The 13,294-nt window shown below is 36.6% G+C and overlaps 1 protein-coding gene across 4 annotated transcripts in view; it reads right to left on the bottom strand.

Annotated features, from left to right (window-relative positions):
• Tmem87a (transmembrane protein 87A) overlaps positions 1 to 13,294 on the bottom strand; it is a 48,160-nt gene that overhangs the window by 4,841 nt on the left and 30,025 nt on the right. For 2 of the 4 annotated variants that reach the window (XM_005006228.4, XM_003475715.5), the window contains exons 15-19: positions 12,401 to 12,504; positions 3,895 to 3,968; positions 3,459 to 3,520; positions 2,429 to 2,484; positions 1,837 to 1,867 (exon numbers count right to left, since the gene is read on the bottom strand). In XM_005006228.4, the coding sequence (XP_005006285.1) occupies positions 1,837 to 1,867; positions 2,429 to 2,484; positions 3,459 to 3,520; positions 3,895 to 3,968; positions 12,401 to 12,504 (327 nt within the window). The remainder of the gene's footprint in view (positions 1 to 1,836; positions 1,868 to 2,428; positions 2,485 to 3,458; positions 3,521 to 3,894; positions 3,969 to 12,400; positions 12,505 to 13,294) is intronic. The other 2 variants (XM_063250208.1, XM_063250209.1) reach the window with 1 other exon arrangement.

The raw sequence follows: 13,294 nt of genomic DNA, 5'->3' as shown, positions 1-13,294 counted from the left end.
CTTATGAACTGATACAGAAAAAGGAACAAAACTTACCTTTTTATAATAAGAACTAACAAAATGGGAACAGAAGGAAACCACCTCAATACAATAAAGTCCATAAATGAATGGCTCACATAGTATTCAACAATAAAAACTAATGCAACAATGCCAAATCACACCACTTTTGTTCAACACAGCACAACACAGGAAGCTGTAGCCACAGCAATTAGGTAACAGGAATAAAAGTATCCAATCAGAAAGGAAAAACTGTGAATGTAGAACACATGCTGCACAATTACATTTATATGAGGGATCTAAAACAGTCAAACTACTGGGCATGGTGATGCACGCCTGTAATCCCAGCACTTAAAAGGCTGAGGCAGGAGAATCATTGTGAGTTCAAGACCAGCCTGGGCTACAAAGTGAGTTCAAGGCCAGCTCAAACTACACAACGAGACCCTGTCTCAAAAAGAAAAAATTTAACACTCTCAAGAGTCAAACTCATATAAGAAAGTAGAACAGTGTGTAGCATGGAGAGGAGACACAGAAAGAACCCCTTAGACAGCAGTAAAAGTTTCAGTTAGGCAATCCAAGTCCTATAGATCTGTATAAACCATGTTCATATTTAATGCTATAACATATACTTCAGGGCGGGGGATTTAGCTCAGTGGCATAAGCGCCTGCCTTGCAAGCAGGCAGTTGTGAGTTCGATCCCCGGTACTAATAAAAAGGAAAAAGACAAAAAAACAAAACAAAACAAAACAAAAAAAACCCATATACTTAAAAAATTCTAAGGGCAGATCTCATTGTTATGTTGTTATCGCAATAAAGGGCCCTGATACTTACATATACTTGAAAAGACAGCTGAAATCAATGGTAATCCTGTGTTTTAATGAATGGCACAACTGCTTTCCTACTGTCATCCTCCTAGCCTGGCTGGAGAGCTGAAGCCAAAGGGAAACCCTGATGGCAAGTAATTAGCAGGGAGAGACTCCAAGCGAGAGATGTGGAAACTACAGAAGACACTATAAAGAAACAAAGCACTTTGTGGACAAGATCAAATCTGAATAATAAAATGTCAAATCTGAATAGTGGAATTCTCAATTATTTCAGTGCAAAGGACAAGTAAGGAATCTGACACTGCATGTATGTGCTGTCACCAAGCAGGTCAGTGGGAAAGGTACAAATCATTTTTAGCTACCACCTCAATATCATTAAGTCCAAATCAGGGAAGATGCTTCAAAAGGCTTTCTGAAACCAAAGGACTCTAGAACTAGAGTCTAGCATTCAAAACGTATCTAGAACTAGGTCCCATAAACTCATATCACAATTCCTACATAAGACTATCTATGTGCCATCTTCTAAAGGAACTGAATGGAGATATATTAAAAGCCTAAAAAGCAACATAACTATTAGAGGTAATTATAATCATACCAGAAGAGGATGGTGACACAGGAACATTAAATGTAAAAGGTAACTTGATATTTTTAGTCTATAATATTCCTTTCTCAATTTTTCTGTTAATCTTGGCAAGATTAGATAATGATAATTTGAATTTCTTAAAAACAAACAAACTAGACAATGGAGAGTTCAGTATTTGTTACCTAATTTAAATGAAAACATTTCTCAAGTTGGACGTGTAATTTTAGAAAAGAAAAAGGGGATGTGGACAAACAGATGTAAAGAAAGGAAACTCTTTGAACATTTATGTTCTATTCATAGACATATTCTATGAATATGTCTATTCATTTATGTTCTATTCATTCTCTTTTTCAGCTTTACCAACCTAAGTCTTTAGTTCATGACTACTGAGTCACTAGATCCACAGTTTATAGACATAATTTGATTACTAACCTCATCTGAATCCAGAAGGGCTGGAAGTGCTCTGTAGAAAGAAGGAAATACTAAGTTAAACAATGTTAAATAAGTTAAATAATTCATAAAGAACAATGAGATAGTGACTACAATTTAAAGCTTTTCCACAACTTAGCTAAGATTTGTAACTTATTAATGGCCCTTTTAGAAAAAAAAAGGCAAATAAAGAGAATTGTGTTCTGGAATATAAATTAGTGATTCATTCATGTTACAACTTTGGAAAAGAACTTCAAAATTATGGAAGGACCATGCCACTGATTTTGGGAAGAGCTACAACTAAATCTAACAGAAATGTCATCTGAATGAATGATCCTAATTATTTTTAAATCATTCTTTACCATCTTGTATTCTCATTAGTAAGCTTTAAAATAATAAAAAACAAAGTAGTACTAACTTTGAAATAGGATTCTTAATAGTAATGATTCAAGACAGGCATGGTGGCACGTGCCCACAATCCCAATACTCAGGATGCTGAGGTAGAAGGATCACCCCAAGTTTGAGGCTAGCCTGGGCTACATAGCGGGTTCAAGGCCAGCCAAAACGAAGTAACAGTAACGATTCAAGCGCTTACACATCTGTTACAGAAGAGGGAACGTTCTCTTCCACCCACTTCAAGTCATCTTCCTGCTGGGAACACACAAATACTAGGCCTTATACAATGCACCACATAACACAACTCAAGCAAAGCTCTAACAGGCTTTGAGATCTTTTTTTTTTTTTGATAGCTATTACAAATGGAATATTTTCTTGATTTCTTCCAGATAATTCATTACTGGTGTATAGAAATACAACTAATTTTTGCACAGAGTTTTTATTTTGAAATGTTATTAAATTCGTTAGTTCTGGGCCATGGGGTTAGCTCAGCAGCACAAGCTTGCAAGCATGAGGTCATGAATTAGATCCCCAATACCCTCCCCACCAAAAAAAATTAGTTCTAACAGTTATGGAGTCTTTGGTTTTTCCTATATGTAAGATCATGTTATTTATAAACAGGAACAATTTAACTTTTAACATAGATGCCTTTTCTCTTGCCTAATTGCTCTGGGTAGAATCAAATAATTTAATTTTTAAAGTCATATAAATATAATATCCTCTATTATTAAATATTCTTCCAATTGGCCTAATGCATGAAGTATATTTCACACAGGCTCTGACCCATAAGACTAAGATAATTTCTAAAGAGGCAGAAACACTTGCCTAAAACATCTGACAACCAGGGTTCAATCGCCATCACCAGAAAAAAAAAGAAAAAGAAAAAAAAAAAAACCCTGACAGACGAGATCTAGGTCTTTACTCCAAAAAATAGCTTAGGTTATTAATGGGATTGTGACTTCACTACTGCAAACCACTATACAGGACAACCACAGTGATCTGCTATATATTAGAATAGAGAAGTAAATCATCTTGTTAAAGATTACTATACCTTAGTCTCATTTGCTGTCTGATTCTGAATGTGGAAATTAATATATATTAAAAGATTTATAAAGCAAGTCTAATTATAGCATAGGCACAAAAACCATTAAGGCTTATATATAACTCCTAAGTTCCAACAAGGACTAGAAATTTGGGTAAAAAAGAGGAAGGAAAAAAGTCAGACTTACTGCTTTGTTTACTTTACTATTTCCATTTGGTTCCTGTTTGGTACTTCTCATTTTCATTCCTTCTGTAAAAGAAGAAAAGTATGCAGACTGATTAACTGTGTAAACAGATCAGCAATTATTGCAAAAAATGGATTGAGAACTTCATTTTAAGCTTACCGACTGTGATTTATACAACAGGTGACATTTCCCCATCTTTGCATTTATACTGGGAAGTTCAAAGCTAAACTCACAGTAGAATTCTAGCATTAAACCAGACATTTGATGTTAAACTGTTCAATTTATCACTGCTTCAGCTTAAAACTTACACCTTTATCTCCCTTCCATCCTAACTTTATCACACACCAAACTGAGGAATAATATGTTGGTAAAGAATGAACAATGTACTAATGTGAAAAAGATAGTTAAAGTATAAGTAAAAAATGAGTTTTATCACTACCAAAGCTTTCTTTCAGCATTGGTTCCTTTTGCTCATCTTCCTCCTCTTCTTCAGACAACGGTGAAAAGGCAAACCTGTAAGAACAAAGGCAGATGAGAAAGAAAAATAAAAAAACTACCAAAGCGCTCTACTATCTGAGACTTTTACAGGACTTATTACTGAAACTGCAACTGTAGTAATTAACATATAATTAGTTTAGGAACAATACTTCTTCCTCTCCAGAAAGCTCTGAGGGGCCTTCATTTAGCAAGGAAGAAGCAGAACAGTACCGTATTTATAAGTACTCAACCATATACTCCCTGTAACCGTAGACAAGTGATTTAACCTCTCCTCTTAGTTTCTCATACTGGGTCACAAATACTCATACCATACTTCTCTAATAAAAGTATATATGTTAGTATAACAGTAGCCAAATGTGCAGTTGAGCTGGGGGAATACAGGAAGCAGTCTTTCTGTTTATTTGATACAATGAATGGTATACACATGTGTTTCAAAGTGTCAATAGGTTTTACTCACATCATGTGCTGTACTTCACTTTTGTGTACTTAGAAGTTCTTTAATTAAATGTTTTCTTTTGATTTCTGTTGTAGAATTAGCCCAATTTAATACAATGTCACATAAAAAATCTATACGTCTTTGGGAGGAGGTTGGAAGTGAGTCATGAGGTAACTTGACTATCAGTGATGACTTGGATCATGTAAGCCAAAGAAGTTAGCAATAAAAAAAAAAAAAAAAAGAAGCTAGCAATATATGACAGATGGAGATATGACAGAGAAGTACAGAATGAAGACCCTGATTCAGATGAGGAAGAAAACAGTAATGTACATAAATATTTCACAAGTCAAAAATGCTGCAAAATAGTCATGCATATCTAAACAATCCAACATTAATATTAAGTCAGAAAATGTTATTAGGTTCTTGCCATAGGTGAAACTTTCTTGAGGGAATGCCAACACCATGATTCATTGTTGGAAATTTCTTTTTTTTTTTAATTTTATTTTATTTAAAGGAGAAGAAAAAAAATAGTATAAGGCTACAAGTAATACAGAATTTCAAAAAAACCAGAAATCACTGGTTAATAGATTACATATTGTCATCTTAGAAATAGTTGTTCAAGTTACAGGATTAAAGCATACAAAGTGGACATTCGAACAATTGTGTTCAATGATGTTGGAAATTTCTTTGTAACAGACAATATATTACAAGATGCTTCAAAATATACTAATAATGAAATATAAGAAAACATTCTATATGCATCAATAGTTAGACTCAAAAATATATTTATCATGACATCTCACTCTCTGAACTAGAAATTTTCATACCAGGACTTCATCATTCTAATCATCAGAACCTTTATGGAGAAATGACAGGTGTGAGGCTGAGATTTTTAGAATAAAGACACTCAAGAGATTTGGTTTCTTTCAAAATTCCCTAGATTTTGAAAACCAAAAGAACCTTCCAAGAAAAAAAAAAATCTGACAATTTGGCTGCTATTTGCTCATTTATTGAAAACATTGTTTCAAACTATCAAGCAATTATATACAGTTCAAACACATGACAACCAATGAACAACTTGCATTATTTCATGGCTCTTGATGCAGCCAATATATGCCAAGTAAACCTTCCAAATATGGTATAAAAACATAAGCCCTGTGGCAAATATCAGTTTAAGTTCAATCCCCAGTACCAAAACCAAACCAAAGAACAACAAAATACAGAGACACACACATACATATGTATGCATGCCCTGGTAGATGTGAAGACACTATATACCATGAATTTAGAAATTTATCCTGAACTTAGTCACCAGGTCTTTTCTTTGTTAATAATGACACTTGAGAATAGGAAGAGGAATCAGAATAGGAGGCAGAGACACTCTCTTGCTGCTTCTACTCAAAGTTATTAAGAAAGACTTAGCCAGCATGACAATACATTATCTTATTTTTCTTGCTGCCAAGACAAAATACCCAATGCCCACGATTAAGGGAGGAAAGGTTCAGTTAGCTTACAATTAGTGGAGGTTTCAATCTATAATCAGATGACTCCAAGGCAAGCGGCATACAACAGCGGAGAACATTCATGGCAAGAGAAGACAGCAAAAGCAAGCAAGTAACCTTAACAGTGTCTTTCTGCCCCTTTTATACCCTAACTAGGCTGCTGGGATTAGATCAGTGCCAAACCAGTCAGTGAGCAGATCAGGTGACATTAATCCTAGCATCACTCTAGACTCAGCCAGCTCCAGAAAAAAAGCACTATGACCACATGAGGCTTTAACGGTTATGTAGACACAAACCATAACAGGCAGTAAGTCTGACAAAGTGAGTCTTAAACACCTTTGACACAAATATTCACTGTATATTGCTTTGTGCTTGCTAGCTGTGCCCTCCACATCACCGTTTTTACTTTTGCTTCGGAAACCCTGGGCTGTGATTAGGCTCTGTGCTACTGTCCACTCTCGTACTGCACAGAAAGCACCCAGCAGCACAACTGTGACAATGCCCAGTACACATGTGAGCTATTTCCAAGATCTGTTCACATAAATGAATGTTCCTAATATAAGATCCGTTCATATCTGTGAAAGTTCGCAAATCTGTAAGTGAGGGGCTTACTGTATGAGAATCAGAAATGCAAAAGCTAATTTCTCAAGGAAGGAACATTATGATTACTTTGGGCAAGAATATACCTGATAAGAAAATCCAGAAATTATCAAAACTAACATGTAGCAGGGTTGATGGCTGTGATAATTTTCAAATATCAATAGCATTTGTAATACATTTGGAAAATCCACATGCAATATTTTAAAGACTACATTCAGAACAGCTTACAAAAATGTTAGCTACACTTAATTGCAGCATGAAAGGTCTAAAAGAATGAAGAGAAACAACATGACCAAAAATGGAATTATCAAAAAAAATACATAATTTATCTAATTAGGCATGGTGGTGCATATTTGTAAACCCAGCTGCTTGGGAAGCTGAGGCAGAAGGATCACAACTTCAAAACCAAACTGGGAAATTCAGCAAGACTTTTATCTCAAAAAATAAAAAGGGCTGGGGATATAGCTCTGTGGTAGATCACCCGCATATCTCCAATATGCAAACAAATAAAAAAATACATTAATTTAATTAAATTCTAATCAAAATCTTAAAAGTATTTCCAGAATTACACAAAGAGCAATTTGTGCTATTTTTCCTCCTGATGCTAGATATTGAACCCAGAGCCTTACATGTGCTATGTAGGCCTCTGACCAATGAGCTACATATCCACCTTCCAAGTGCTATTAAAAAACATAAAAAAAAAAAAAAATGTAAGGCTAGAAGAATAGGCCTTCTGATGTTAAGACATATCAGGTAGCTTTGGTAACTAATCCAGTTGCGGGATCCAGATGCAGGATGAAAACAACAGAAATCAAAGAAAGTGAAGACTACTGGAACTTGTCTTAGTAGAATGGAAGTCTTTATACAGATACCAGGAAATGCAATAAAGTTAGGCATGGTGGCACACACCTGTAATTCCAGCATTCTAGGGCTGAATTCAAATTCTAGGACGCCAAATTCAAGTCCAGCCTACGCAACTTAGTGAGACCCTATCTTAAAATTTTAAAAAGGTCCCAGTACAAAAAAAAAAAAAAAAAGGGCTAGAAATATAGCTCAAGTGTGAATGGCCTGGGCTCAATGCCCAGTACTACATAAATAAAAAATTAAAAAAATTTTAAAAAGAAAAGGAAGGAGTGAATAAGGCAGGTATGGATGAGACCAAAGCAAAAGGCTTCATTCAGCCTTCTTCTGGGTAGACTGATGCGAATACCTGCTAGTCCTTCCATACTGAAAAGTCCTAAACAAAGAGGCCTAAGTTCTTTGGCTGTAGGCCAGCTAAGACAGGAAATTAGGATACAGCAAAGCTGGCTAGGGAAGTAGGTAAGACCTGTTAATTACAAAATTCCAGGACAGTATCCAAAGCTCTGCATATGAATGTCTTGAGAGAACTCAAGCAAGTTTTCGACAGGATGACCGAGACCTCCTGTCAGCCCAAGGAGTGGGAGATGCAAAAAGAACAGACTACACTGACATTTAGCCACTGTGTTCTCCTGCATAGGTATCCTGCCCTCATGCTGCAGGGTATAACATTTTTCCTTCTTGTACTTGGCCCAAAATCCCTCTGCAGAGCCTATTTCTTTTCCTACCTTATAATAAACTTTGCTACCATTTATGCTTGTCTTGACTAATCCTTTGTTCAGGACAGAAAAAACTTAGAAACCACTTCCAGGACACTCCAGTGCCCCAAAACCTAGTAACACTATTATTAGTGGGTAAAAAGGCCAAGGGGTAGAGAATAGGTAGTCCTCAGTCTAGGTGCCTCAAAGCCTATTGGTGAAGTTGGATCGGGGTTTCAGTGAGGCTGGTAAGATACAGAAATGTAAAGCTGTGTAATTAAGGTAAGTCTTCAGATGAAAACTGATCCATTTGAAGAGGCTTTATGTGCGGTGAATGTCTTTACCTCAAAGTATCTCAGAAATAACTGTGTCTGTAAACTTACTATACACTAGGGGAAGGAAAAAAAAAAGAGAAAACAGTTACATCTAATTGAGGAATACCTCCTCTAATACTGTAAACAAAAAGCCAATGGATAAAGTCCTAGCAGAACTATAGTTAGTCTGGGAGGCTGTATGAATGCAACAACTGATGGGATGAAGGTGCAGGTTGAGATGAGTCCCAAAATACTTGGATAGTCTCTCTGTGATATGGTGAGACTTCTCTATCTTGAGGATGACTACTGTGTCTGAAAGGGGAACTCTTCCCTGATCTATTATCATAAAACACAGAGCACATAAATTTGCCCTCTCTACACTAACTGGACATGCTGAATGGCAACCAATGAAATTGCAAAGGTCATTAATTTCCATACAGTGCTAAGAACAGAAGCTGGAGTGCTGATCAGCCATGTTCTCCATACTAGAGTCTCAGGGGGAATACAGACCAGGGTTCTAACAAAAAGCCTTTGAGAACTTGCAACAACTGCCAAGATCTGAAACCAAAAAGTGATCACTTGAGCGACAACCACTTACGACTACCCTCAACTTCCCAAATCAAGTGAAATCAGATATATGTGGCAGTACAGCTAGCAAGCACAAAGACTACTCTGGATGCCACACTGTGCTCACTGTAGGAGGGAGGCAGGCTCTACCATATAACACCACACAATGGAAATCTGTCTCAGTAAAAGCTTGTACACTGACAGGATGTCTGGCTTTGTTCTCAACTAACATAGAACCCAGAAATAAATGAATCATGACCATGATGCTTGCCTGTAATAACATCTGGTATATGAGCAAGGTCAATTCTGTTAGGAAGGCAAAGCAAGTATCTCTATAATTCTAATAGAATTATATCATTACCATACTTTGATACTGCTTCACACTGGCACTGTTGCTAAGATTTAATTACTTCATGTAAATAAGCCTTATGAAAGTATGATAATAAAATGTGCTGGGATACTGAGTTGAATTGTCTGTCTCTAAACATGATGGAAAAGATTAGCTAATCATCAATTTCTATGCTACATGGTTTTGAACAAATTATTTTAAGTACAAAAACCGGCAGATCAAGGGAATACATAATTAAATCTGTATAAAACATGAAAATGTTTGTAATGGCTTTGGAAAACAGATTAGCTTTTTCTTTAAAACTATCTCTATCATATACTCACTCCTCCAAATGTCACACATATTTTTAGTTGTTCTCTATCACAAAAATGTTGGAGCAGTAAACAGAGATGCCCAGACAAATATAACTCTGACTCTGAGAAAGCACTAGGCAAAAGTCAGGGGCAGTCTACATTAAAAAAATAAATAAAAATCAACCTTACCCAAAAAGAAGTCCAGCCTGTGTGCCCTTGAGCACTCGGAGGTGGTCACTATGCCTCTGAGTCTGCCCAATGGGAATGTCTGTTTTCCTGCAGGTTCCTTGAAAGTCTGTAAGTGTGGTTTATAAGGCTATGCCACACTAGTTCTGACCTACAGAGGAAATGGAAGCTGAAGCATTAGCTTCATTTCTACCAGGAAGGGTTGGAAATGAAAGGTCAGCCTCACAAGAAAGATAAAACTGAGCCCCAGCGAAAACTAGACACTTCAGGCTCAGGAGTTTCCCTGCTTGGCAGTGTTCTGCAGTCACAAAAGAAGGCAGACTGACTGTAAAAACACGACAATTGGAAGCTCTGCCTTTGAGTTCCTCCAGATTCTTCTATGAGTTTCCTTGCTATTTATTTTAGTTGTACTCCTTCTTGGAAATAAATCACTGTCATAAGCATGTAACAGTTTTCAGTGAGTTCTGAGTCTTTCTGGTGAATTCTCAAACCTGACAATACTTTTGGAAACCAGTTAGTATCAGAAATGCAGCCAGTCTAGTCAGGACTCTTCTGTAAGATTCTGCAATTTAACTAATTTTATAGTTAGAAGAGTTCTTTTAACTTTATGTTCACATTTGAGATTTTTCTGGATTGTGGGGGGTTTTTTGAGGGGTGGGAGAAGGCAGACATTAACAAATACATTAAAAGATATGTAGGATTTAGAATATAATAAGTGTCATAGGGATAGGGCAAGGGATACCGGAGTACCAAAAAATAGATTTACATGGTGTTTACACTATTGTACTTTCTCCTACTTTTAATCTACTACATAAACGTGAGTTAACATAATAGGCCTTTAGAAAGGCCTACTTGTAAGACTAGGCCATGGCTGATATCTGGAAACCTGACCTGTTCCCTAAATGATATAGGCAGCAAGGAGTACAGGCTGTGTGCGATGAAGTCTACAACAAACATTGGCTTTCTTCCCGGGAAAACAGCTTTCCTATGTCCTAGGCAAAGTGTGCTCATGTGACTAGCCCTCAATAAGAATTTCAAGTACTGAGTAAATTGGCCTCGATGGTCAGAAACTATTCACATACCAGAGCATTTCTATGGCTGGAAAAAGGAGCATACCTGATGTATTTCCCCAGAGGAGGGAATGAACAAAAGAAAGAAAATACAGTTTCTCTAGACTCTACCTGTGGTTTTTCACCATGCTCTATCATTTTGCTGGAATAAACCTTAGTTTTAAGTATAACCATATGCTGAGTCCTATGATTCCTTCTAGTGAATCATTAAGCGTATGGGTGGTCTCCAAACTGCAAACAGCCCAAATGCTCATTAATGAACAAGTTAATTGCCTACATTCCATGTAAATCCTGTAACATTAGGCCATCCACAAAAACAAATGAGTTCAACTTAAAATAGGCAACCTTGAAATCAATCTCCTCAGTGCAATGCTGAGCATAGAAAAATTGTGTGTGAGCACAGGAAATAAAATGTGGAAGGACACACCACATTAAGATGTTAACAATTAAGTCATGGGGAATAGGGGCAATGTTCTAAAAGAAGAAGAAAGGAAAGGAGGAAGAGAGGGAAGGAGAAGGCAACATAAAATTTTTAACGAAGGAAGGGAAACATTTTAAATAAGCTAGCAATTAACTAGTAGATCAACAGGGAGGTATGAAAAGAAAGTCTGTCTATAGGATTTTTTCTGAACAGTATGATTTCACATCTCCTTTATTTTCTTTCATGGCTTTTCTCTATTGCCTGACTTTTTTTCAATGAACACATACTAAGCACTTAGTTTGAAAAGACAACAAAGCTATGTTCACCTATTTTCTTTCTCATCTTTTATGAGATTATAAAATTATAATCTCATGTCTGATTATAAAATTAATTGTTCAGTTAAACCATGTTATTCTTTTCCTTTTTAGTTGGTATGTTTAAGCTTCTGTCTAAACACAAGGAGAGAGAAATAAGCAGGAAAACAAATGCATGGATATCCAGGAAATAAAGACAGGCAGTTCCTAAAGAATTAAAATCTAAACTGAGAGTGGTGGCTCAGCCTTATTCCCAACACTTTTGAGACTAAGGCAGAAGGATCATTGAGAGTTCAATCAGGGCTACCACATGAGCTCAAGGCTAGCCTCAACCGCAAAGTGAGACTCCTATCTCAGAAAGACAAAACAAAACAAAGTAAGATCTGCCAATAGGTGAAAAAACCAAATTCAAATCACCTAAATTTTCATATTACCATCTCTATCTACAAAGTGAGCTGGGCTTGGCCTACAGAAATTTTACTTTTCTTTTGGTCACTAAATGGTAGTGACTCTATAATTATACAATACATCTACCTATTTATCTACCTATTTGTATTATCAGAAAATGTCAGAATTGAAAGAGAGCTCATATCACTTGCTTTAATTCCCTTATATGAAGGGGGAAAAAAACAACTAAGGCCTAAAGAAGAGAAAAGACAGCATGCCAAAAATCACAAAGCAAGTGAAGAGAAGAGCCAAGAGAGAAACCCCATTCAATTGATTCCAGATCTGGTGGTCCTTGCACTGTATGACACAGCGCTGACATGGTCCCTTACCGCCTCTAACTCATGAAATGGCTATTTAATGGTTAGTAGCATAAGGAAGAAGAGTCCAAGAACCTTTGGTTATTTGCTGATGGTCTCCAGAGAATCATGATGACAAAGAGGATCATTGAGAACAGCAACCGCCAGATGGCATCATCCACCCATAGCTCCCGCCAGTCCTACAAGGGGGAAAAGCACATTTATCCGTATTATTTTAACCTCTCTTTATCAAGTCCTTACCAGAGAACAAAAATCATTTATGCACATAAGCTATATTTCCTGAGAACATGTTGTGTGCCAGGCACTGTGTTCAGTGCTAGGAACACAAAATGAGTGAATGTAGGCTCCTCCCTCATAGTACTTGGTGTTGTTAAAAGAAGTACCATCTGAACACAGAATTTATCAAAGCTTCACCACAGCTCTGAGACGCTTTAAGGAAGAGTTTTATACAAAGTTAGAGAAAGTAACATTAGGTTGTTAGACTTCAACATTTCCATTTCTTTTTACCAAAATAGAACTTTAACTGCTTCCAGAAAATTCCTATTGACCACAATTTTTGCATACAGATCTTAAGGACATGACTTCTACTCAGATTAGTAGCATTCACACACACCTGATGTTCAGTACACTGGATTTCTTCTTTGAGCCCTCATCTCCTCAGCATTGGGGAATTGAACCCAGGGCCTTCACATTGAGCTACAGTGTCTACACTTAAAACTTTAAAATTTTGAGACAGGGTCTCACTAAATTACTAAGTTGCTTAAGCTGGATTCAAACATGTGATCCTCCTGCCTCTGGCTCCCAGGTAGTTGACATTATAGATATGTACCAACAACTCCAGCTTGTTCAAGATTTTTAGTTAAAACAGGTCAAAATTATGATAGGGTATAGTCATCACTCACACAATTCTCTAGCAGGGTTGAAATATATAGCGAAATAAACAAAAGAGGCTCAAGGATAAAGCCTTAT

The sequence above is a fragment of the Cavia porcellus genome, unplaced genomic scaffold (assembly GCF_034190915.1).
Source record: "Cavia porcellus strain 051 isolate PalLab524CR breed Dunkin Hartley unplaced genomic scaffold, mCavPor4.1 scaffold_6, whole genome shotgun sequence".
NCBI lineage: Eukaryota > Metazoa > Chordata > Mammalia > Rodentia > Caviidae > Cavia > Cavia porcellus.
The sequence above is the reverse complement of the archived record's forward strand: the minus strand, read 5'-3'. Positions and strand labels throughout refer to the sequence as shown.